Raw genomic sequence first — 23,500 nt, forward strand, 5'->3', positions numbered from 1 at the left:
CATCACAAATATGGCCTCCACCTCACTCCCACCTTCCAAATTCCATCTGAATCTGACTGGTGGAAACTTAATTGCACCTAGAAGCCTAGCTGCAAAGGGTGTTTGGGAAATGTACATCTTAGCTTTAAAGCCTCTGCAGTACAAGAAGACAGAGAAGAACCAAGGGTTTTTAAACTACAGTAGGTCATGAAATCAGTTTAGTGGGTCACAAGTGGCATTTTAAAAAACAAAATGGGACAGAATATAAGCTATCAGGGTACCAAGCAAGAATAAGCATGTTTCATGAAAGTTTTATGTATATATTTTATTTTAAATATATATATAGTAAGTATTGTCAGGTGGGGAGAAAGAGACAGAGACAGAGACAGAGACAGTGGAGGAACAGGGAAGAGAAAGAATATGTAAAATACATTTCTTATTGTGGTCATTATCAAGAAAGTCTGAAGGTCCCGGGAAGGTGAAGAGATGCCTTAGGTCAATTCACCTTACGTGCTACAATACGCCTTATACTGCTAAGGAAGTTTCCTTTTACTCCTTGTCTGCTAGTAGCTTTTATTTTAAATAGGTGTTGAATTTTGTCAAATAACCTTCATGCATCTATTGAGATAATCATAAGATCTTTCCCTTTAACATACTACACAGATGCATTTTCTAACAATGCAGTATCTTTGCATTTTTCTCTTTCCAGAAATACTTTTATAGTTATCTTTTGTACCCACTGACTCCCTAATTTTGCTACAGCCCCTGACCCACATACCACCCATAATTTCTAGCAGATTCTATATTTGCTCAATTTGTCAAAGATGCTACTGTGTACATCCTGATACGTTCTGTAAGAACAAAAGGTCTACATTTTACAATTCTTTATCATATTCACAAGAAACCAAAATACCTGCATTTTATTTTGTTAAAAAAATCCTTTATATGTATCCAATTTAAGAATAATCTAATAAGAATTAGTAATGGAAGAGTAAGTCCTATTAGAAAGCTGCAGTTTAATTCAGTTTAATCAGTAGAGATCATTATTTCAATATGTTTTCATTAGGAATATGAATCTATTAAAAGTACCTTTATCAATTTGACCTCCATAAAAATACTTGCCCAGATTACATTTACTTAAGTAGTGTCCCAGAAACTTTCATTTGCTTGTTATTTGTTGTATTTTATTTGTTCATTTCTAAGTACTAAAGAAGGTCTACATTGCTTGAAATCAGCCAAATGACAAATACTGCATTTTCAATGGGCAGTGGTTTTAACTCAACAATCAGGAAACTACAAAACAGTTTCTCTCAACATATCTGTGTGGTGCCAGGGTTCTGGACAAGCTGTTGATAAGTAAGACCTTTGACCCTGGAAGCCCTGGGATTTCTTATGTGTCTTATGGTTTTCTTGCTGCTTTTTAGGAGAAAAGAAATTTAATTTTGAATACAATAAAAAATTTAAAAGGATACCTTTTACAACTCATCTGAACAAACAAAATACATTACCTATAAATTAAGAGTTTTCCAATAATTTAATCAGTACAAATATGCTCATGTGCACCATCTCCACAACCACTATTTTTCAACAGTTAATAGCAAAAGGACAGAATCTGTTTTTATAAAAGGCAAAGGGATGAAAAGACAGTAATTATTATTTTTTTTAATTAATTTATTTATTTTTGGCTGCGTTGGGTCTTTGTTGTTGCGCACAGGCTTTCTCTAGTTGCGGCGAGCGGGGGCTACTCCTCGTTGCAGTGCGCGGGCTTCTCATTGCGGTGGCTTCTCTTGTTGTGGAGCACGGGCTCTAGGCACACAGGCTTCAGGAGTTGTGGCACACGGGCTCAGCAGTTGTGGCTCACGGACTCTAGAGCACAGGCTCAGTAGTTGTGGCGTATGAGCTTAGTTGCTCCACGGCATGTGGGATCTTCCTGGACCAGGGCTCAAACCCATATCCCCTGCATTGGCAGGTGGATACTTAACCACTGTGCCACCAGGGAAGTCCCCAAAACAGTAATTATTAAACTTTGCCAAAAGACCATCTAGGAAGAAACAAAATTTAGTGACACATCTGACGTGAGCAGCTGATAGCCCAGCCTTAGCAACATGTGTTCAAACTGTGTACCCTTCCCTCCCTTCTTCTACCCTGGAGCTGGGAAAAGAGGATACCCAGGGGCAGAACTAATGGGATCCTCAATTATCTAGCCAGAGGCAGAGGGAACCCCAGTGCCAATAGAAAGATGGATTCCCAGTTGGTCTTCAAAGAGACCAAAGCCATGACACTGGTTGTCTCTGGGTGTTGGGCCTATGACTAATACATTTTTAAACTTCTAGTTTCCACATGTTTTTATAATGGGATTATTACTCTTATAATGCAAAGAGGGCTCCAACCAACCAAGAATCACCTATGTGTTGGTTTCTTGTTTTACGTTTAACTTCACAATGAAGAGCTTCTAAGTGTCCTTGTAAGTTCTTCCTTTCTTCCTCTCTTGATGGTGGGCAGGGTCTCCATTTCCCAGAGAAAGACAGCGAGATTCCACAATTTGGGGGTTTGGGTCAGATTTGCCTGTGATTTACAAAAATGATACTGGGAGGAGTTCTACAATTTCCCTGATGGCTAGAAACAGTAATACTTACTGTGTTCTGGGCACAGCAGCGAGAAATAAACAGCATTAGAGATGGCCCCTATTTATAAAGAGCCCAATACATAATCAAGGGCATGAAGGACATAAAAATACTTTAACAAAGGTACAAGCTGGTATAGTGCAAACCAAGATGTCAATGGAAGAGGACAGGACAGGGTTGGAGCCAATGTGAGGTGAGTCCTCCAAGATTTCCAGAAACAGACTCAGTGATGACTTCTCTTTATCTCCAGTGAAATTTCTTTTTCTCCAAGGGATTAACAGAAATGGAAATTCTGAAAACACAGAAATTTTCCCAGTTGGGAAAGTGACCTAAAGTAACACTGTCCAAGCTTGTTGACTCCAGGTTAACACTCCTATTTGAGATAATACCCAGGTTTCATGGGAAACACTTTCAGCACATGATTTTAGGAAACAGTACGACTTTGATTTATTTGAAAGCTGGCAGTACTTAATGAAAACCAACATTTACTAGGAAATTACTGAGCCTTCCATTCTAGCTAACCAAACAGGCTGGAGCTGATCTAGGACTAGAAGAGTTCAAGTTCTTAAATGTTGCCCAAGTCCCTCCTTGTACAACACTGAAAACAAAACAAACAGAAAATTGCGAAAGATAATTTTCTTTTCTTCCTTATTAAAAACAGCATTTTTTTTCCTTTTTAACATCCAAAGTCTTGACATGTCACTTTTTAGCTGCCCTCCCCTTTATAAAACTTCGTCGTTTACTGGGCATGGTTTGGAAGTTATTGCTGGTACTAGAATCTGAGATGGAAATTTTTCTCCAGGCGCACACAAGTGGGAACTGAAGAAATTACACAATTCGAGTATCAAAGGGAGCTGCCAGGGAGAGGCAGCCACACCTCAGACTCTGAACATTACTCTGGTGCAGCTGGCTTTTCCTAGCGGGTCATCTGTGGGACTGACTGAAAGCACAGGGAGCTCAAGCCAATCACTGGGCCAGGAACCAAGTTGGGGGCCCAAATTTCATCCGTTGGGATGAAGGTGGAGGGCCTCAGGCCACACAAATGACCTCTCAGTGCTTTTCTTCTGGCAAAAAAGTGAATGAAATGCTAACACCAACCTGCCTCAAAAGATTCCTGGTGAGGAGCAACTGAGGGGGGCGGATGTCAAATTTGGTGGACAGATTACGTGTTAATGGTGAGAAGAAATTTTACATATTTGCCTTTAGGCCACAATGAAGCTGAAAGGCAACGTAATCAAACTTCTAGAAACAAATGAGCTTACCACTCTGGCATGTGGACTTCAGCAATCTGGCCAGAGGTCATGATTTTGAGCTAAACCCGAATTGTGGGCAGTTAACAACTATTCCCTTGATGCAGTGATGCCCTGTTTCTTGAAATCTCTTCTCCAACTTCCTTCGTGCCTAAAAAACATCAGGCCACACTGAGTACCTTCGATGTTTGTTCAGGCCTATCTTTCCACAGCTCCCTTCAGTTTCCTGGGAGAACCTGCCCTCGTTGGAGGCAGAGAAGATGACCCTCTGCGTCTGAGGAGGAATCTGGGGCACGTCACTTGATCATCTGTGTCTCTTCATCCGCATCGTAAAACTCTTCCTCTTCCTCACTCTCACTCCCTAAAGGGCTCTCCTTGTCCACAGACTAAAGCAGGAAAGGAGAAAAGGGCAGGGAAATGATGTCATGACATTTCTAAAGTTAAATTACTGTCTAGCATTCAACTGACAAATGTACTCTGATGACATTTATTCCCCTAAGAATTAGCCCCTAAAGTGTTCTAAGAAAGCTAATGAATCATCTTTATTTCTCTGACAATCAGCTGCTATCAGATCCCACTTTTTTCCAGCAGTTTTGCTCAGTTCTATTTAATATAATCAGATATTCTTTTTTTTCTTTTCCCCCAAAACTATCATTATCCAAATGGTAAATCTGAATGATTAAGAAAAATTCCATCATACCTGAGGGGGATCCAAGGTCTGTAAAGATAACGCCTCCTCCCCCAGCCTCCGATATGAGTACACCTGAAGGTCAGAAAACGTCTCTAGCAATGGACTGTTAAGGGTTTCTGGCAATAATAAACTCAGGAGGCCTGAGGTCAGCCCCGTGGCTCCAAAGACAATGAAGGGTAAAGACCACTGCACGTACTTCTATGGGGGCAGGGAGTGGAATGAAAACAAACAAAAATTCAGTGTTAGTTTCCTAGCAGATGACATCAGCAGTCTTATGACCCAGGCCCTGCCATGTTTACTGTCCAGGTCCTGCCTCCTCACTAGAATACACCAGAAAGCCCGTCTTCTTTCCCCTTAGAGAATTACCCCAGGAAACCAGAGCCAGTCCTCGGGCACAGAGACAGGAGTGAGTAAATCAAAAGGACAGAGCTGGCCCGTGGAGCAGACGCAGCAGACTGTTCATGCACAGGCTGGGGACTGTGGGGAAGGGGCTTGGCTGTCTGAGCAGGGCAGACACGCTGCCAGAGTGCATGGTGAGCCGGACACTCAGCTTCCGCTCCAGGTTGAGTGGCCTGCAGCACAGTGATCTCCACACGCAGGAGACACCCTGCATATTTGCTGACAACGACGAACTTTAACGTTCTCGACCCTGGAATGGGCCAAACAGTCCCACATATGTGTTCTGATTCACTAAGCACCAGAACTGAGAGGCATGGGGCTTAAAGGTGTAAACACCCTGAAAAGGAAGAGAAAGGCCTAGAGAAACCTATACACATGGTTTGGACATGGTAGCGGGCCGGTCCAAAAGACGTTCTCAGGAAAATTTAAATACAAACATACAATTTCAAAGATAACACCAAGGTTCTTGCAGGACGGGGCTCTGGGGGATTTCTGCGCTGATTACCATTCCTGAGTTCCTGCAAAGGAGACACCCAGCTTTATCACCTTCTGGTTTGGGCTTCCAAATTCGGTGGCTAGTTAGGATGTCCCTTCTGATCATCTTTTCCTGATTTTTCAAAGATGAAGAGATGATGGAGGAGGAGAGGGAGGCATGGGGAGGGGACAGGAGGGGGACGAAAAACTCTGACCTCTGGCCCCCTGCGTGCAAACACATGCGCGGAACTGTGGGCCTGTTGTTGAATCAAGGGGAACGTTCACCTCTTCTCAACTTAGTGGGACTCAGGGAAGACACAACGCTGGGTGTTATAATGTTCTAGGACAGCGGTCCAAAGTCGGGCATCATTAATGATAAACACCTAGCGTTGGACACATTTTGCAAAATGGAACTAATATGACTCCTTCATAAGAAGGGTCTTGTGATCTAAAATTGAGCATGATAGTGGGAAGCAGCCGCGTAGCACAGGGAGATCAGCTCCGTGCTTTGTGACCACCTAGAGGGGTGGGATAGGGAGGGTGGGAGGGAGGGAGACGCAAGAGGGAAGAGATATGGGAACATAAGTATATGTGTAACTGATTCACTTTGTTATAAAGCAGAAACTAACACTCCATTGTAAAGCAATTATACTCCAATAAAGATGTGGAAAAAAAAGGAAAAAAAATAAAATTGAGCACGAAACACAGAGAAATACTCAGAAAAAGGAAGTATATCCCACTTCCTCAAGAAAAGAAAAGGCTACAGTGGCATTTCAGAGACGTCCTGTACTAGGATGAGGCGAGTAGTTGCCTGAGTGATGAGCAATTGTCTCCAGAACAGGCTCAAAGCCCCACTTGATCAAACCTAATCACGCTTCAACAAGTCTTGGCTGGGAAAGTCCTAGAGGAGACCAAGCAGAGACGTGCACAGGGGCTCCATGGGATCTTTCTCAGAACATGAACATTTTGAGATTGGATGGAGTTTACTTTATCTCCCTTTCACCTTCTTCTCTTCTAATTTTCTTTTCCGAGTGGTATGCTGTGTTCTCTGTTATTTAATACAGGGTACCAATGCCTACAGCATACGGCTGTGGTGAAGACTGCATGATATGATGTATGTAAAGGGCTTAGCACAGAGCTCAGCACACAGCAGAAACTTAGGAAATGTTCACTAATCAACTAACGTACAAATGGGGACAGGAAGGGGCAGGCAGGCATTAGCTAACTCTCCAATGAATACAGCCAATCCCTGGGAAGGGTCCATCTGCCCTCATGGATCCTTAATCTAAAAGGCACAAGGTGCACATTTGTGTCAGGCTGATCTTAAAACCGCAGCTGTTTGTTACCTCTTTCTACTCAAAAGCACAAACATTTCCAAAGCAGAGAATCAAGAAAAACAAACTAGGAGGTACAAACCAACCAGTGAGGGGATGAAGGGAGCAATAATCCCACCAACTCGGGAGAACATGGAACAAGTTCCAAGCCCAACATTCCTGAAAGGCAAAAGGAAAAGGAAAAAAAAAAAGTCAGTAAGTTCTAGGGGGACAATTTAAAGGCTCTAAGGGATAGTGGGCTCAGAATAACAAATCCCAAAGTGGAAGTGCAGGATGCTACAGAGCAGTACTGCCCACTAGAACTTTCTGTGATGCTGCAAATGTTCTGTACTCGCCCTGTCCAATACGGAAGCCCCCAGACACAGGCAGCTACCGAGAGCTCAATGCAACTAAGAATGAGGAACATAATTTTTAATTCATTTCCTTTTAATTAATTTAAACTTAAATAGCCACATGTGATATTGGACAGTGCAGTATAGAAGCTGGTGCAGAAATGAGCACGTGAATATTTCTTGTTAAATGTTCTCCTGGGTTCTCGTGTCTTAGGTCTCCTATCAGTTAAAACATCCATAGAAGAGCCAGGGTTTAATGATCTGAAAAGTCTGCCCATTTCTTTAAACTCAACTAATTAACTATGAAAGGATCAGGCATATAAATAGGAATTGATTGGACATATATTCTCAGGAAACCAAGAACATTACCTTCTTGGGGAATGTGGGTAGCAAGGAGGGGGAGGAAATGAGAATGATAATGATTATAGGTAGGGTGACCGTACAGCACCCTGTTATCCCAGCCGAATTGTTAATAATGCCCACATTCGCTCTCAAAAGTGTCCCAGTTTGGAACTAAACGGTCACCCTAGTTTTATAGGCAACAGCCAGAGAAAGCAGGTTCTGGGAATAATCAGGGAATGACAAGCCAATCACAGACAACCTGATCTCTTACTGGGAAAAAGGCAGACAGAACCATTACGCTTCTTGCATGGATAAGGGAAAAAGAAGGATCTGTTTGGAATGATCCTCAAAAAAAGACCAGGAAAATGCCGACGGGGGACTACGGTCCAGTACACAGAGGCCGTTCTGTAAAGACTGAGCTGCATCCCTGCCCTTCAAACTTAGGTTTGTTTTTTTGTTTTCCGACTTATTTTATGAGGGCAAACTTAGGATGGAATATGTTGGGTTTTTTGGTTTTGTTTCTGAGTATGTTATTTTTGATATAAGCAAGTCCTACTCATTGAAAATCACCTTTAACAACTAATATGTAAATACAATATTCACTTATAACTATAGGGAATTATCTTTATTTATTTATTTATTTTTGGCTGCACTGGGTCTTTGTTACTGCCCGCGGGCTTTCTACAGTTGTGGCGAGTGAGGGCTACTCTTCGTTGCGATGCGTGGGCTTCTCACTGCAGTGGCTTCTCTTGTTGTGGAGCACAGGCTCTAGGCACGGGGGCTTCAGTAGTTGTGCCATGTGGGCTCAGGAGTTGTGGCGCACAGGCTTAGTTGCTTCGCGGCATGTGGGAACTTTGTGGACCAGGGATTGTACCTGTGCCCCCTGCATTGGCAGGCGGATTCTTAACCAGTGCGCCACCAGGGAAGTCTCATCTTTTTTTAAATGTGTATATTTTGTGCTAAAATATAGGCTCTGTGATAACAGGGACCTTGTCTCCTGGTCCATCGTGTACCTGACACAGAAGGGTTGACTGAATAACTCACATGCACTGAAATAAAAATGACATCCGAGCACTATTTGGGTGCTGGGATACGTTTAGTGTAGAGTACTTCTCACGACTGACAGGGAATTCAGCCCAAGATCAAGTTACGTTTTCCTCAGCCAAGCAGGCAAGAGCAGTGTCCACAGGTTCTGGGCTCACAGCTGCTTGCTGAGTTGCTGCTAGCCCACACCCGCTGTGCTCCAGGTGAAGTGAGGACCACACCTCTGTCAATGCAAACATCTACAACAGAATTCAGGACATGGGAAGGACAAGCCTGTGTGTGAGGCATACCTGATGACCGTGGGGTACAGCTCTGAGGTGTAGATATACACGACATTGAAGGCAGCGCTGATGGTCAGCTTCCCCAGCAGGGACAAGGAATGGCTGTTCACCACTGCGAACACACCTGTGTCTGAGGAGGACAAGTGCCACATCTGTGAGGTCCTCGGTGGAGAAAAATTCGTCTAAGTGACATACTTAATTCTGAAGGAGTGAGAGACATCTGTGGTGATCTCAAAGAGCGAAGAGATCATATAACCAGACATACATTCAGAAGGTTTAGTTATCACACACAGCACACAGCAAATATTTCTCAGCATTTTGGCCATCCCCAGGAAATCTTACACAGTGGCTGTCGTGATGTGTGATTAAACCTGCACAACCTAAATGTCCATCAACAGATGAATGGATAAAGGAGATGTGATATATATATATATATATACATACATACACACACACAATGGAATACTACTCAGCCAGAAAAAAGAATGAAATAATGCCATTTGCAGCAACATGGATGGACCTAGAGATGATCATACTAAGCGAAGTAAGTCACACAGAGAAAGACAAATACCATATGATATCACTTATATGTGGAATCTAAAATATGACACAAATGAACATGTCTGTGAAACAAAAACAGACTCAACAGATATAGAGAAGAGACTTGTGGTCGCCAAGGAGGAGGGGTGGGGGAGGGAAAGATTGGGAGTTTGGGATTAGCAGATGCAAACTATTATATAGAGAATGGATAAACAACGAGGTTCTACTGTTTAGCACAGGGAACTATATTCAATATCTTGTAAAAGCCATAATGGAAAAGAAGATGAAAAAGAATATATGTATAACTAAATCACTTTGCTGTACAGCAGAAATTAACACATTGTAAATCAACTATACTTCAATAAAATTAAAAACAAACAAACAAACAAAAAACCTGCACTCACTCCTGAATGACAGAGCTCCCTGAAAACTTCTGTACTGGGGTCAAGTAAGCTTCACAGAAGTCTTAAGTTCCACCTATCTAAGCGTATTACTTGCCTCTCCTTTCTTCCCAACCTCGTTCAACAATCAATGATGTAAAAGGTTGATCAGCATGACAAGCCCTGACACATGAGAGGAGTGAGTCTCAAAAAACTCCTATCTTCAGTTTGCATTCATTCCTTAGTATTCCATTGTAAAGACAAGGAATAATCCCACTAAACTACTACACGTTCTTTAAAGAACAAGACTCTAAATGTGGAACTACTTTTCATCCTTCCTCCTCCCCAATTTCTTACTTGAAGATTACTAATCAATAATGATATTTCAGTTTCTTAATGTAACGTTTTTTACATAAAATGCAAAAATACAGTTTATGCTAGTTCACGTCCCTATCAAAAATGCTATCAATTGTCCAGTGGTTCTTTCCTTTATTAATACTACCTTCTCTGGGATCTTACAATTTAATTATTCCCTTTCAAACATATTTAACCTCTCCCCTTCAGCAACCCACTAGGCCGTAACCTTCAAAATAAGTTTTCTTCTCCTTAGGAAAAAGCAAAAATTCTCATTGGCTCCATTGCACTTTCTCCCCTTCACAATCAAACATCTCCAGTGAGTGACTGACCCTCCATTTCCTCAAACGCATCTGCCCTGTACATCACTACAATGTGGCCTCCAATACCATCCTCTCCTGAAACTCCTATTCTTGAAGGTCAGCAGCAATGTCCTGATCACCAAAGTAATTGCCTCTCATTCTCTCTGACATTTCTGACTAATAGAACATGCCTGTCCCTTCCTTGGGACTGCATACCTGGCTCATCCAAACCACTTAAATAACTCAACTGCAATATTCTTTCCTGCCCTTGACCTCCATGGCGCCCATTTCCCAATCCATGCAAATGGCATGCTTTAGACACTCCCCTGTAGTTGCTTACTTTTCCATCTTGTCTGCCCCCAAATATACATATATATATATATATATTTTTTTTTTTTTTTTTTTTTTTTTGCGGTACGCGGGCCTCTCACTGTTGTGGCCTCTCCCGTTGCGGAGCACAGGCTCCGGACACACAGGCTCAGCGGCCGTGGCTCACAGACCTTGCCGCTCTGCGGCATGTAGGATCTTCCCGGACCGGGGCACGAACCCATGTCCCCTGCATCGTCAGGTGGACTCTCAACCACTGCGCCACCAGGGAAGCCCCCCAAATATATTTTGAGTTGTCTCAGGCTAAGGCCTTATTTGTATCTGTTTCCCTCACGGCACCTCCCACAGTCTGATCACAGTGGTGCTCACTAAATATTTATTGCAAGAGTAAGTGTAAGGACTATAACAGGGATTAATTTAAGCGAAAAGAATCTGTGCTCATGTGCTTTCAATGTCTGAGGAAGGAGGCACATAATATATCCCATTCCAAAATAAAAGTTTCACATTCCCAGCTTGACTATGAAATAAAACTTCAACTCCTTTAAAGATGGCGTTCTGAACGCAGTGGCCCAGGCACTGCCAAACTCGACCATCTGGGGCCTTCTTCTCTTCTGCCAGGCTATTTGGAAGAATATGTCAGCAATTTTAAGTACTGAATATATTATTTTAAGCCATGAGGTGCTTCTGGAAAAAGAAGCATGCTCAAGGTATAGGTCTGGACTTTTGATATCTAACAACTTCAAGTAAACCAATAATGAGGGCAAATTAAATTCATCAATGATTTTCCAGAAAACTGAGTGAGTCAGGAAGAGGTCTTGGGTGGCACTGAAGCAAACAGAAATGTGCACATTTGCGTGACTGCAAATGATCTTTGGGACTGTTTTCAACCCATACAGGATGGCACCTTCCAGAACTGTGTTGGAGATACTCTACGTCTTTAGAACAGGTGAGGGGATTGCCATCCTGAAAATTAAATTCAAATAACATGTCGCAGAAGGCTTACCATCTAAACACCCACAAGATCCAAGGCTGGAAGATTTCTCCCCTGTGAGGCTCAGGACACTTCTAGCAGTGGCCCATCTGGGGAGCCTGGCTCCAGCCGCATACCCACAAGTGCTCCCATCAGCCCGACACCTCATCTGATGCTTGAAACTTCTCTCCTTGTTCCTGCCAGTGGAGTCTGCAGCGGCCATTTGAACCTGGGGGAACTCAACTCTCTCCCAAGATAGCCCATGTCAATTTCAGACAGCTCTGTTTATTAGAAAATGACTTCTTAGCCTGCCTGTGGGGCTGCCGGTCTATCAGTCATCATGAGTTAATATTTAGGAAGGCTTTGCGGCCACTGGGTTGGTTCCCTGGATTTCTGACCTTGGTTTTTATCTGAAAATGAAATTAGATATTATTGGCTATTATCAATGAATGTTCAAAGTGACTGTTAAGGGAAAAAGAGTGATTTAAAAGGAAAAATTAAGCTCAATTATCTTTGGGAGAAAAAAAAGGGAATTTTCAAAACACTTGTATTCTTCAAAGTACTGAACTTCAGAGGTTTTAAGTTGATTCCAATGATGAAGATACTACAGACATCATTTTCAGAACTAGTTATCTGAAGTTTTCTCAGAGTCCACTAGGGTCACCAGAACAAAATACCTCAGTATGTTACAGTCACATTTCACTGACCCAAATAAGAAAAGTTAAACTTAATCATCCACTTCATTCACTGGGTAAATTTTTATTGTTTATGAATATGTTAAAAATCTTTAAGAGAGCTGTAGGTCCTGTACTATGATACAGAAGTTGAGCCAAGAACCACAATTCATTTTGCTTTCCTTTGGCTTTTTTTTCTAAAGAAAAATACCACATATGCCGAAAATTCTGTCACTATAGTTTTGCCATTTCTAGAATTTCACATGAATGAAATAATTCAGTTTGTAGGCTTTTGTGTCTGGCTTCTTTTAGTAAGCATAATGCTTCTGAAATTCATCCACATTGCTCCCTGCATCAGTAGGTCATAGCTCATTGCTTTGTTGTTGGTGAGTAATTCACTGTATGGATATAACACAATTTGTTTATCCATTCCTCAGCTGAGGGGCATTTGCGTTCCTTCCAGTTTGGGGCTATTATTAATAAAGCTACCATGAACATCAAAGTCCTTTTGAGGATCTATGTTTCTGCTTCTTTTGGGTAAAGTTTAATCAGACAGTAAATTTATGTTTCTCTTTAAAATAAGCTGCTAATGTTATCCAAAGTCTCTGTACTATTTTACATTTCTATCAGCAGTGTATGAGAGTTCCAGTTCTTTCCTATCACTGCTGACATTTGGTATGGTCAGTCTTTTTAATTTTAGCCATTCTAATAGGTGTGTAGTGGTATCTCATTGTGGTTTTAATTTCCGTTTCCCTAATGTCTAATGATGTTGAACATCTTTTCCCATGCTTATTTTCCATATTTATATCCTTTTGCAGAAGTGTCTGTTTAAACATTTTTCCCATTGTTTTTTCATTACTGAACTGTAAGAGTCCATTCTATCTTCTGGGTACAAGTTCTTTATCAGGTATACGTTTTACAAATATTTTTCCCAGTCTGTGCCTTGCTTTTCATTTCCTTAATAATGTCTTTTAAAAAGCAAAAGTTTTAATTTTGATGGAGTCTAAGTTATGAATTTTTTTGTGTGCTTTTTGTGTCATATTTAAGAAATCTTTGCCCAAAGGCACTGAGATTTTCTTCCATGTTCTCTTTTAGAAGTTGTGTAGTTTTACCCTTTATACTGTCGACTGAAAAAAAAAAAACCCACAACCTAAAAGTTGACAATTATGTTTTATTCCAGGGACACGCTGAGAACTTACACCTGGGAGACAGCCTCTCAGATAGCTCTGAGGGACTGTTCTGGAGAGTAAGAAAGGACCCAGGATATATAGGAGTTTTTGCAAAAAAAATCAGGTAGTCAGAACATCAGAAGATTACTGCCAGTTAAAGAAAAAACAGATATCTCAGGTTAACGAATTTAGCACTTTTCTATGCATGGGAAAATGCAAGAATCTGGGCTCACTGAAATCATTCTTTTGATATGCACCTTAACTATCTAGGGCCAATATCCTGTTTTCTCCATTCTGAATCACCTCAGGGTGCATCATAGGGGGAACTGATATGGTGGCTGATGGTTTGATGGCTGCAACATCCTTTGTTTATGATATGGCTGGTGATTCTTTGTCCACAACATTTAGACATACCATTCATTTCAAGTTAATTACTGCATATGATGGGATGTGCAGGTTGTAGGTAAATTTTTTACATATGGATATTCAATTATTCCAGCATGGTTTACTGAAAAGATTCTTTTTCTCCTTGAATTGACTTGTCATCAAAAATCAATTGACCATGTGTATTTTTCTCTATGTGTGTTATGATTGAATGAAACATTTTTAAAAGGTGAATAAAATCTCAGCCCCCTCAAAAATAAAATAAAAATCAAATGACCATATATATATAGGTCTATTTCATATTCAATTCTATTATCTATGCATCCACCATTATGCCAATATCACACTTTTTTTTTTTTTTAATTTTCAGGCCATGTCTCATGGCTTGTGGGATCTTAGTTCCTCAATCAGGTATCGAACCCAGGCCACAGCAGTGAAAGTGCTGAGTCCAGGGAATTCCCCTACTGTCTTAACATAATTTTGTAGTAAGTTTTAAAATCAGTTGGGATAAAGTCCTCCAACTTAATTTTTCTTGATAAAAATTATTTTGGATATAATTTGCAGTTCCATAGAAATTTTAGTATTAACTTGTCAGTATCTATCAGCAAAAAGAAGCCTGGTGGAAATTTTATTGGGATTGTGCTGAAGATAGATTGATTTGGGGAGAACTGATGTCTTAGTATTTTCTGATCCTTGAGCATGGTAAGCTCTTCATTTATTTTATTATTACCATTACCACCAATTCATTTATTTAGTCTTCTTTAACTTCTCTCATCAATGTTTTATATTTTACAGTTTTCTACAGGTCTCATACATATTTTTAAGTTTTCATTCCTAAATATTTCATATTTTTAATTTTTTGTAAATGGCATTGTTTTACTTCAATTTTAAATTGTTTGTTGTTAACATGTAGAACTAAAATTATGTGTCAAAAGACTCTGCTAAACTCATTTCTTAATTCTAATAATTTTTTTTTTAGGATTTTCTATGGAGACAATCATGAAGTCTTGTGAATAAAGACAGTTTTAGTTCTTCCTTTTCATTTTGGATCCCCCTAATTTCTTTTTATTGCCTTGTTGTATTCACTAATAATTTCAGTACAATGCTCCAAAGAAGTGGCAAGAATGGATATCCTTGCCTTTTTCCCAATCTTAGGGAACAAGCATTTAGTTTTTCACCATTAAACGTGATGTTAGCTGTAGGTTTTCCATTATCAGGCTAAGGAAACTTCTGCTTGCTGCTAGTTTTTGTAAAGAATGGGTGTTGAAACCAGACAAGTGCTTTTACTACTTGTATTGAAATGACCATATGATTTTCTTTTTTTCTTTTTGGTCTTTTAATATGGTGAATAACACTGATTAGCTTTTGAATGTTAAACCAGCTGGGTGTTTGTGGGATAAATCCTGCTTGGTCATGATGTTTTATACCTTTTTTATTCATTGTTGAATTTGCTAATGTTTAGTTAATAGATTTTTGCATCTATATTAATGAGAGATATTGGTCTTTAGTTTTCTCATAATGTCTTTGTTTGGTTTTAATATCAGGGTAATTGCTGACCTCAAACACTGGGTTGGAAGAGTATTCGCTCTTTTTTTTATTTTCTGGAAGAATGTGTAGAATTATATTATTTCTTCCTTATGTGTTTCATAATTTACCAGTGAAGCCATCTGGGTCCGGAATTCTCTTTGTGGGAATGTTTTAAACTACAAATTAGATATCTTTACTGGATAAAGGGTTATTCAGGTTATCTATGGTTTTGTACACTTTGGTAGTTTGTACCTTTCAAGGAATTTATCCATTTTACCTAAGTTGAATTTATTGGCATAAAAATGTTTATAATATTCCCTTATAAATGTCTACAGTTTCTATAGTGATGTCCCTCTTTCATTCCTGATACTGGTAATCAGTTTCTTCTTTCTTTTTCCTTTATTAGTGTGGCTAGTGGCTTATTGATTTTATTGATCTCAAACAACCAGCTTTTGGTTTCATTGACTTTTCTCTATTATTTTCATGTTTTTATTTTATTGATTTTTACTTATATTTATTATTTCCTTCCTTTTGCTTACTTTGTGTTTGTCAGTCTTTTTTTTTTTTTTTAATTTGCCTTCTATATTCTTAGGGGAGATGCTTAGATCACTGATTTGAAAATTTCATTTTTTCTGATACTTTTTTTTGTTTTTGTTTGTTTGTTTGTTTGTTTTGCGGTACGCAGGCCTCTCACTGTTGTGGCCTCTCCCGTTGTGGAGCACAGGCTCCAGACGTGCAGGTTCAGTGGCCATGGCTCACGGGCCCAGCCGCTCCATGGCATGTGGGATCTTCCCGGACCGGGGCACGAACCCCTGTCCCCTGCATCGGCAGGCGGACTCCCAACCACTGCGCCACCAGGGAAGCCCCTGATACTTTTTTTTTTTAATTTATTTTTGGCTGTGTTGGGTCTTCGTTGCTGTGCGTGGGCTTTCTCTAGTTGTGGCGAGCAGGGGCTACTCTTCATTGCAGTGTGTGGGCTTCTCATTGTGGTGGCTTCTCTTGTTGCGGAGCACGGGCTCTAGGCACGCGGGCTTCAGTAGTTGCAGCACATGGGCTCAGCAGTTGCGGCACACTAGCCCTAGAGCACGCGATCTTCAGTAGTTGTGGTGCAGCTCAGTAGTTGTGGAGCGTGGGCTCAGTAGTTGTGGCTCACAGGCTCTAGACCACAGGCTCAGTAGCTGTGGCACAGAGGCTTAGCTACTCTGCAGCATGTGGGATCTTCCCGGACCAGGGATCGAACCTGTGTCACCTGCACTGGCAGGCAGATTCTTAACCAGTGTGCCACCAGGGAAGCCTGATACAACATTTTTTAATTATACAAATTTCCCTCTAAGCGCTGCTTTACTGCATCTCACAAACTCAATATGTTGTACTTTAATTATTGTTTAATTAAAATTTTTCTAATTTCCTTTGTGCTTTCTTCTTTGACCCATGTGTTTTTAGAAGAATGTTTTTTTTGAAATCCAAATATTTGAGGATTTCCCGATAGCTTTCTGTTATTGATTTCTACTTTAATTCCATTATGGTAAAAGAACTTATTTTTGTAAGATTTCAATCCTTTTATATTTATTGAAACTTGTCTTATGGCCCAGAACATGGTCTCTCTTGGCACATGTTCTGGGTGTGCACTTCACACAGAATGCGTATTCTGCCGTTTTAGGTAGTGTCTGACAAATGACAATTAGGTCATGTAGGCTGCTTAAGTCTCCATATGCTAATTCTTTTCTGTCAGTTTTTCTATCAGTCATTAGAGAGAGTACTGAAATATCCAACTGTAATGTTGAGTCTGTCTATTTCTCCTTTCAGTTCTGTCCACTTTGCTTCCTGTGCTTCAAATGTTATCAGACACACACATAATCGGGATTGTAACATCTTCTTGATGAACTGACCACTTTCTCATAATGTGTTTATAGTTTTCATCAAATCTGGAAAGTAGGAGACCATCATTTCTGCAAGTATCTTTGTTTTTTACTTCCTCCTTCTCAGGTTCCAGTTGCATAACTGTTGGGCTTGGTGTTGTCCTACAACTTTTGTTTGTTTCATTCTGCAGCTTCTTTTGTTATATCTTCGTCACTGATCTCTTCTGTGGTTCATCTCATCTACTGCCTGTTTTTTTTTTCATATAATGTATGTTTCATCCCTAGATGTAACATGTGCCTCTTTTTCTATCTTCTCTTTCTCTGCTCATTATTATCTTGCTTTCTTCTACCTTCGTAAACATATGCAGTACATTTATAATAGCTGTTTTAATGTCCCTGCCTCCTCATTCTATTATCTGTGTCATTTTTGGTTCTGTTTCTATTGACATTTCTCCTGGTTGTGGGAGGTATTTTCCCGCTCATCTGCATGCCTGGTAATACTGACTGGATGCCAGAGGTTGTGAATGTTACACTGTTAGGTGCTGGATTTTATTGTATTCCTTTACATATTGTTGCTCTTTTTCCTGGAATGCAGTTAAGTTACTGGGAATCACTTGATCCTCTGAATTTTTTAAGCACTTTTAGAGCAAGCTCTGCTATAGCAGAATAGCCTATAGTGTTGGGCTACTTTGACCCAGGAGGTCTTTACCCAGTGCTCCACGTCTGGCTAAAGGCAACACGAACTAGACGTGGCCCTAGGTTCCAAGAATTGTTCCACTTGTTCCTTTCTGGTGGCTACCTCCCCAGCCTCTGTAGCTTCCTCAAATGCATGCCCAGATCAGTCAGCAGCCAAGGGCTCAGAGATCTTCTGCAGATCTCTAGAATTTTTCCTCCACATATTCCTCTATATATCTTACTCCTCTCCAGTATTTTGCCCAGGAAATTCTAGCCATATTGGCCTTTCCAGGCTTTACTATCTGTCTTATCAATTTGGTAAGAGCACCAGGATTTGCTGGGTGTCCCTTTGTGCACTGAGGCCTGAAGACCTGAGCTAGGGCACTCTTAGGGCACATCTTGTTTCATTTCTCTCAGGGATCACTTCTGTCTTCCGCAGCCTGTTGTCCAATGTCTGAAAATCATTGTTTCTTATATTTTGTCTGGTGAAACAGGGGGTTAGCTGGTCTGCATTACTATCATAGCCTGTTAAAGTTCCTATAGCATTCTGTTGTCAATTCTCATATGGTACCTTCTGTTTTTATGAATCATTCCTTTTCCTCACTAGATTATAAGCTCTTTGAGGCCAGGAACCAGGTCATATTTATAAATAGTACCCTGTACATAGCAGGCCCTAGAGAAGTCAAATGAATAAAGAATGGGCGGGCTGAGGCTGAACAAAGCAATGAGAGATAAAGGTTCTGCTAGAGCTGAGTCTGAGGACACTCCCTTCAACTGTGAAACTGTTTATCTAGTCACGTGCTGTGACTTCCCAGTATTCAGATTCTCTGGCAGGATCACAACTGCCAGAAACCTCCTTGCCAACCTCCTTACCCAGTGCCACCCTGACAAGCCAGGTTCTTAAACTCTGGCCAATTCCCATCAGGCCTGCCCATTGAAGAGTTAAGAATGGGTCCTAGTCAGGCAGCATTAATTCTCTAAGGCTATGGCTTTACCATGTGCAATGAATACTTTGGTCTTAAAACTCTAAGAGAACAAATAAGCATTCCCAAAAGAGCACTGATTTTAGAGTCAGAGAGACGTGGGATCTGAATCCCAGGTGTGCTGCTTACTTGCTGTGCAACCTTGGACAAGTTGCTTGACCTACCTGAGCTTTAGTTTCCTTAGGAAATGGGGATAAGAGGTAATACCTCTATGTATGAAGAGAAACCAGCACATAGTTAACACTTAATAAGTGGTCGCCAGGGGACTTCCCTGGTGGCACTGTGGCTAAGACTCCTCACTCCCAATGCAGGGGGCCCGGGTTCGATCCCTGGTCGGGGAACTAGATCCCACATGCATGCCACAACTAAGAGTTCTCATGCCACAACTAAAGAGCCTGCCTGCCACAACTAAGACCCGGCACAACCAAATAAATAATAAATAAAATAAATATTAAAAAAATAAATGGTCGCCAGTATTACAGCTTAATTAGAACCCTTGAAGCAAGGATAGAGATCAGGTAAAATGTATGAGGACCAATCTGTGGAAGAAATTAGTGGCCACTTGGTAACATTGCCCCCAGGGGAGAACGTTTACTTGGAGGCCAACCAGGGTGCAAATATGTATTGAATAGGACACTTTTGTCCAATAATTATCAACCATAGGCTAAGGAATGCCAAACAATCTATTTTCTAGCTTACTGGCTGTCTCTTATAGAGGTATACCTATGTCTGTGTTTCAGACACTGAGCATCACAGTCATACGTAGATGTGAAAAAAAGAGTTGGTATGTAGAGGGCAACCTAAGTTGACAGAGAGAGCAAATGAATGTTTGGTGGGAAAAAGTGAGGGCAAATGAGCATAAAAAGCAGTGAGAAAATGAGTGGTCACCAAGCTCACATAAGATGGTAACAGATGTTTTCAAACTGCTAGGCCTCTTTCTTAATATATATTTATCAGAACTTTCACAACAGGTAGCCTAAACCTCGGCACTTTGAAAAAATTGAGATTTAAAAGAAAGCTATCAAAATATTTTGAAGAGTAAATATGAAAGGTTCAAAGAAAGTTTAAAGAATAAATACTTTTAGCTCAAAGTGGCGAAGATTCAGGAATAGCTAGATGAGTCCCTGCAAAGAGAGAAAGGATTATGCAAAAGAGGGGTGACCATCTGTTCTCTATCTCTAGTGATGAATAAAATGAAAGGAAATGGGCTCAGCTGTAGTGGAAGAGGCTCATTCTAACCTTTGCGTGGCTATTAAAAATAGAAACTACTTGCTAAGGAACATTATGGAACTTCTTTCTCTGGAAATCTTCAAAAATAGACTACATCCACTTTTCTAAGTATGACAGGAATCCTGTTCCCGGGGTGCATCTGTGGGTGTGTAAGACAGATGTGCTGTGTTTGTGACTCGGTGTGCACCAAGGGCGTGATCCACGAGGGGCTCAGCTGCTCGCTTAGGACAGACTGGAAGTGAGCACAGTGTCGTGACCGGTCTAGACGGGAGACCACGAATCTGCTTTCCCTTTGGGTTTGTGTAGAAAGGGCTGTGTGCAGAGGCCCAGGGTGTGGGTTACCTGGAGTACAGATACGTGGGAGTGAGGAAAGGCATGAATCGGCCTGGCTTGCCGAGGTGTGACAGCTTACAGGGGCATTTAGAGGAACAAGGAAAAGTTTCTCTCTATAGAGTAATAAATAGACCACTGGATATTACAGGTAGAAAACAACTGAATTTCTAGGTTGTCTACGAGAAACAGAATCTGCTGAACTGAAAGTTGCAGTGATTTGAAGCCCATTAATGTCTTGTCCCAGACAAACAGAACTGGGCGCTTAGTTCTACAAGCCCATGGCAGGGCAACAGCTGAGGAGTTTCTCCTTTTGTTGGCACTAGCACAGGTAGGAACTTTCTTAAAACTAAGACTTTTTTTTTTTGTACATGAAAGAGTATTTATTGAAAACATGGTTACTGATAGGAAGCTCCTGGCTACTCTCAGGTTACAATCTTGGCTCTCAACTGGAAGTGTTACCTTTTTTTTTTTTTGGCCTTCCATTTTATTTTCCCTCAAACGTTCCATTCTAGGATAGGTAGATCTTATATAAATATATATACATGTCTGTACAAGTATGGCCTATAGTAAAGAAAACATATAGTACACTCTTCATTGGGCAGTACCCACCATGCTAGGCTACCAATACTGAATGCTACTGTGCCCACGCGTGTCCAAGGAGAGGGGCTGTGTATGTGGTTTACAAGCACTGCAGCACCAGGGAAGCCTCGATGGCAAACTTACTGAATTCTTTAGTTTCCAGGATTCCGTGAAAATCAGTGTAAGGCTGTTCTTTTTTTTAAATTAATTAATTTATTTATTTTTGGCTGTATAGGGTCTTCGTTGCTGCGCGCGGGCTTTCTCTAGTTGCGGTGAGCGGGGGCTACTCTTCGTTGTGGTGCACGGCCTTCTCATTGTGGTGGCTTCTCTTGTTGTGCAGCACAGGCTCTAGGTGCACAAGCTTCAGTAGTTGTGGCACGTGGGCTCAGCAGTTGTGGCTCACAGGCTTAGTTGCCCCACGGCATGTGGGATCTTCCCGGACCAGGGCTCGAACCCATATCCCCTGAATTGGCAGGCGGATTCTTAACCACTGCACCACCAGGGGAGTCCCCAAGGCTGTTCTAAATATTGAGTAAAATCCTAACTAGTGAACCAACAGTGCTCTGGATTTAAGGCACAGAACTCCAGGTGGCAGCTAGCAGCACAGCAGATATACTGGAGGGCTGCATAACTAGGACACGTGGCCTTGGAGTCTTCAGTGAGACGCTGGTACACCTGACCCTTAAGGAGAAGGGATCACCAAAGGAGCACTTAATACATGTATGCTCTGACGGGAAATGAAATCGTCAGCTGCATTTCTAGTCGTTATCAAAACGTTGTTAGGGAGTTCCCTGGTGGTCCAGTGGTTAGGACTCGGAGCTCTCACTGCCGGGACCCGGGTTCAATCCCCGGTCGAACTAAGATCCCACAGGCCGCACGGTGCGGCCAAAAAAGAAAAACTTATGCTAAACCATTTCACAATGATTCCCACCTGAAGAACAAGCTCCATGGTGGAACCCTTTCAAAATCCCAAAGTCCCCAAAACAGGGCTTTCATTGTACCCTATTCCCTAGCAGCAGAGAGTTTGTTATGACCCACTTCTTATGGTCGAAAATCACTGCTAAAACCACAGTTTTTGATGTAATAGAGGGCATGTCTCAGGTGTGCTAGTGCGGAAAAGAGGTTGAGGACCAGCACTATGTATAGAATCCCTAGAGAGGGGTAGAAGTCGTGTTAGATATGGATGCCAAAGGGACCTGTTTTTAAAGCTGTGTTTACATAGCAAAGCTACAAATATAAAAATAGCAAGCTTCCTAAGGATGTTTCATTCACACTTTCTATAAGAATGAGAGAAGGTCAATTGTCACCAACAGTGACTATTATTCTTATTGTGCTGTTGTTATTATCAGGGTGCCTTGGGAGTATTGATGGAGACAATGAGGGGTGCCGAAGCCACCGTGGAGAACCAGTGCCTCTCATCTCCAGTCTCGTAACTGGCTGGAATGAGGAGGGCAATCTGCAGCCTTGGACAGAGGCTCCTTCTGTGCAGAACTAAATGGCCCACATCATCATCAAATAAACAACTCCAACATCACCAGTACTGCAGTCCAGACACCCCAGATGGTAGCTTAATCGCCTGAAAGAATTAATAGTGCACCTCTAAGCACATTATTCACCCGGAGAATAGTTTAGGCAATGGAAAGAATCTGGCCCATTATACCCCACACCATTGCTAAATAATATGCAACCACAGAAATGAAGCACGGCATATGGTGATCGCTCCACTATATTGAGATTCATTGTAATACAAGTGCTATTCAAAACCCTCATGTAGAAATTGGAAAGGCATACCTTTCTTTTCTGGAAGAAACATGACAATAAGACAAGCCAGTCCTCCTAGGCACAGAAATGTTGCTAATGTCCGCTTCCGACCAAACCTAAACAATACAAAGAAATTCACATTTCCCTTGAGAATCTTATACATTCATCTGCTTCATCCCCCTAACCTTCCTTTTTACATGTCCTCACTTTCATTATATGTTCATCTTTTCTTAAGGAGTGGGTGGCACATATGACTGACCAGGACATAAAATAAGTAACCATCACAAAGCCAAGGAAAACTTGCTGGACGGCGGGTTTAAATCATGTGTGCAGGAAAAGAATAGGGAATCATTCCATCTATTTCTGTGAGTGCTTACTATGCTTCAGGCACTTTCTGTGCCGAAATGCTTTCTGTCTATGTTATCTTACTTAATGCTAATAATAAACCTGTAAGGCATATGCTGTTATATTCTCCATCTTCTAGAGAATAACACTGAGACCTGGAGAATGGAGACTTCCAGCTCATTTCATTTTCTGGTTACTTGTATCTTAAGCAGTTAAAATTTTAAACACACCTCTCTCTCTCTTAAAAAGACAAACAGAAAGAAACTCTAGTTAGTATGTCAGAATTAAGTGAAATTTATTGCACACTTTCTTGGGAGAAATAATTTTCAAATAAGAGCTCGAGACTTAGAAGAAAGAT

General features: G+C 41.1%; 1 protein-coding gene across 8 annotated transcripts in view; it reads right to left on the reverse strand.

Annotated features, from left to right (window-relative positions):
- Nucleotides 1-285: 285 nt before the first annotated feature.
- Nucleotides 286-23,500, reverse strand: part of SLC22A15 (solute carrier family 22 member 15) — an 82,749-nt gene continuing 59,534 nt past the window's right edge. For 2 of the 8 annotated variants that reach the window (XM_073809175.1, XM_019919403.3), the window contains 5 exons: nt 22,828-22,913; nt 8,760-8,880; nt 6,838-6,910; nt 4,554-4,742; nt 286-4,239 (listed from right to left, as the gene is read on the reverse strand). In XM_073809175.1, coding sequence (XP_073665276.1) covers nt 4,150-4,239; nt 4,554-4,742; nt 6,838-6,910; nt 8,760-8,880; nt 22,828-22,913 — 559 coding nt within the window. In that variant the 3' untranslated portion in view covers nt 286-4,149. Of the gene's footprint in view, nt 4,240-4,553; nt 4,743-6,833; nt 6,911-8,759; nt 8,903-22,827; nt 22,914-23,500 lie in introns of those variants that run through there. The other 6 variants (XR_004527684.2, XR_004527683.2, XR_012333608.1 and 3 more) reach the window with 6 other exon arrangements.

The sequence above is a fragment of the Tursiops truncatus genome, chromosome 1 (assembly GCF_011762595.2).
Source record: "Tursiops truncatus isolate mTurTru1 chromosome 1, mTurTru1.mat.Y, whole genome shotgun sequence".
Taxonomy (NCBI): Eukaryota; Metazoa; Chordata; class Mammalia; order Artiodactyla; family Delphinidae; genus Tursiops; species Tursiops truncatus.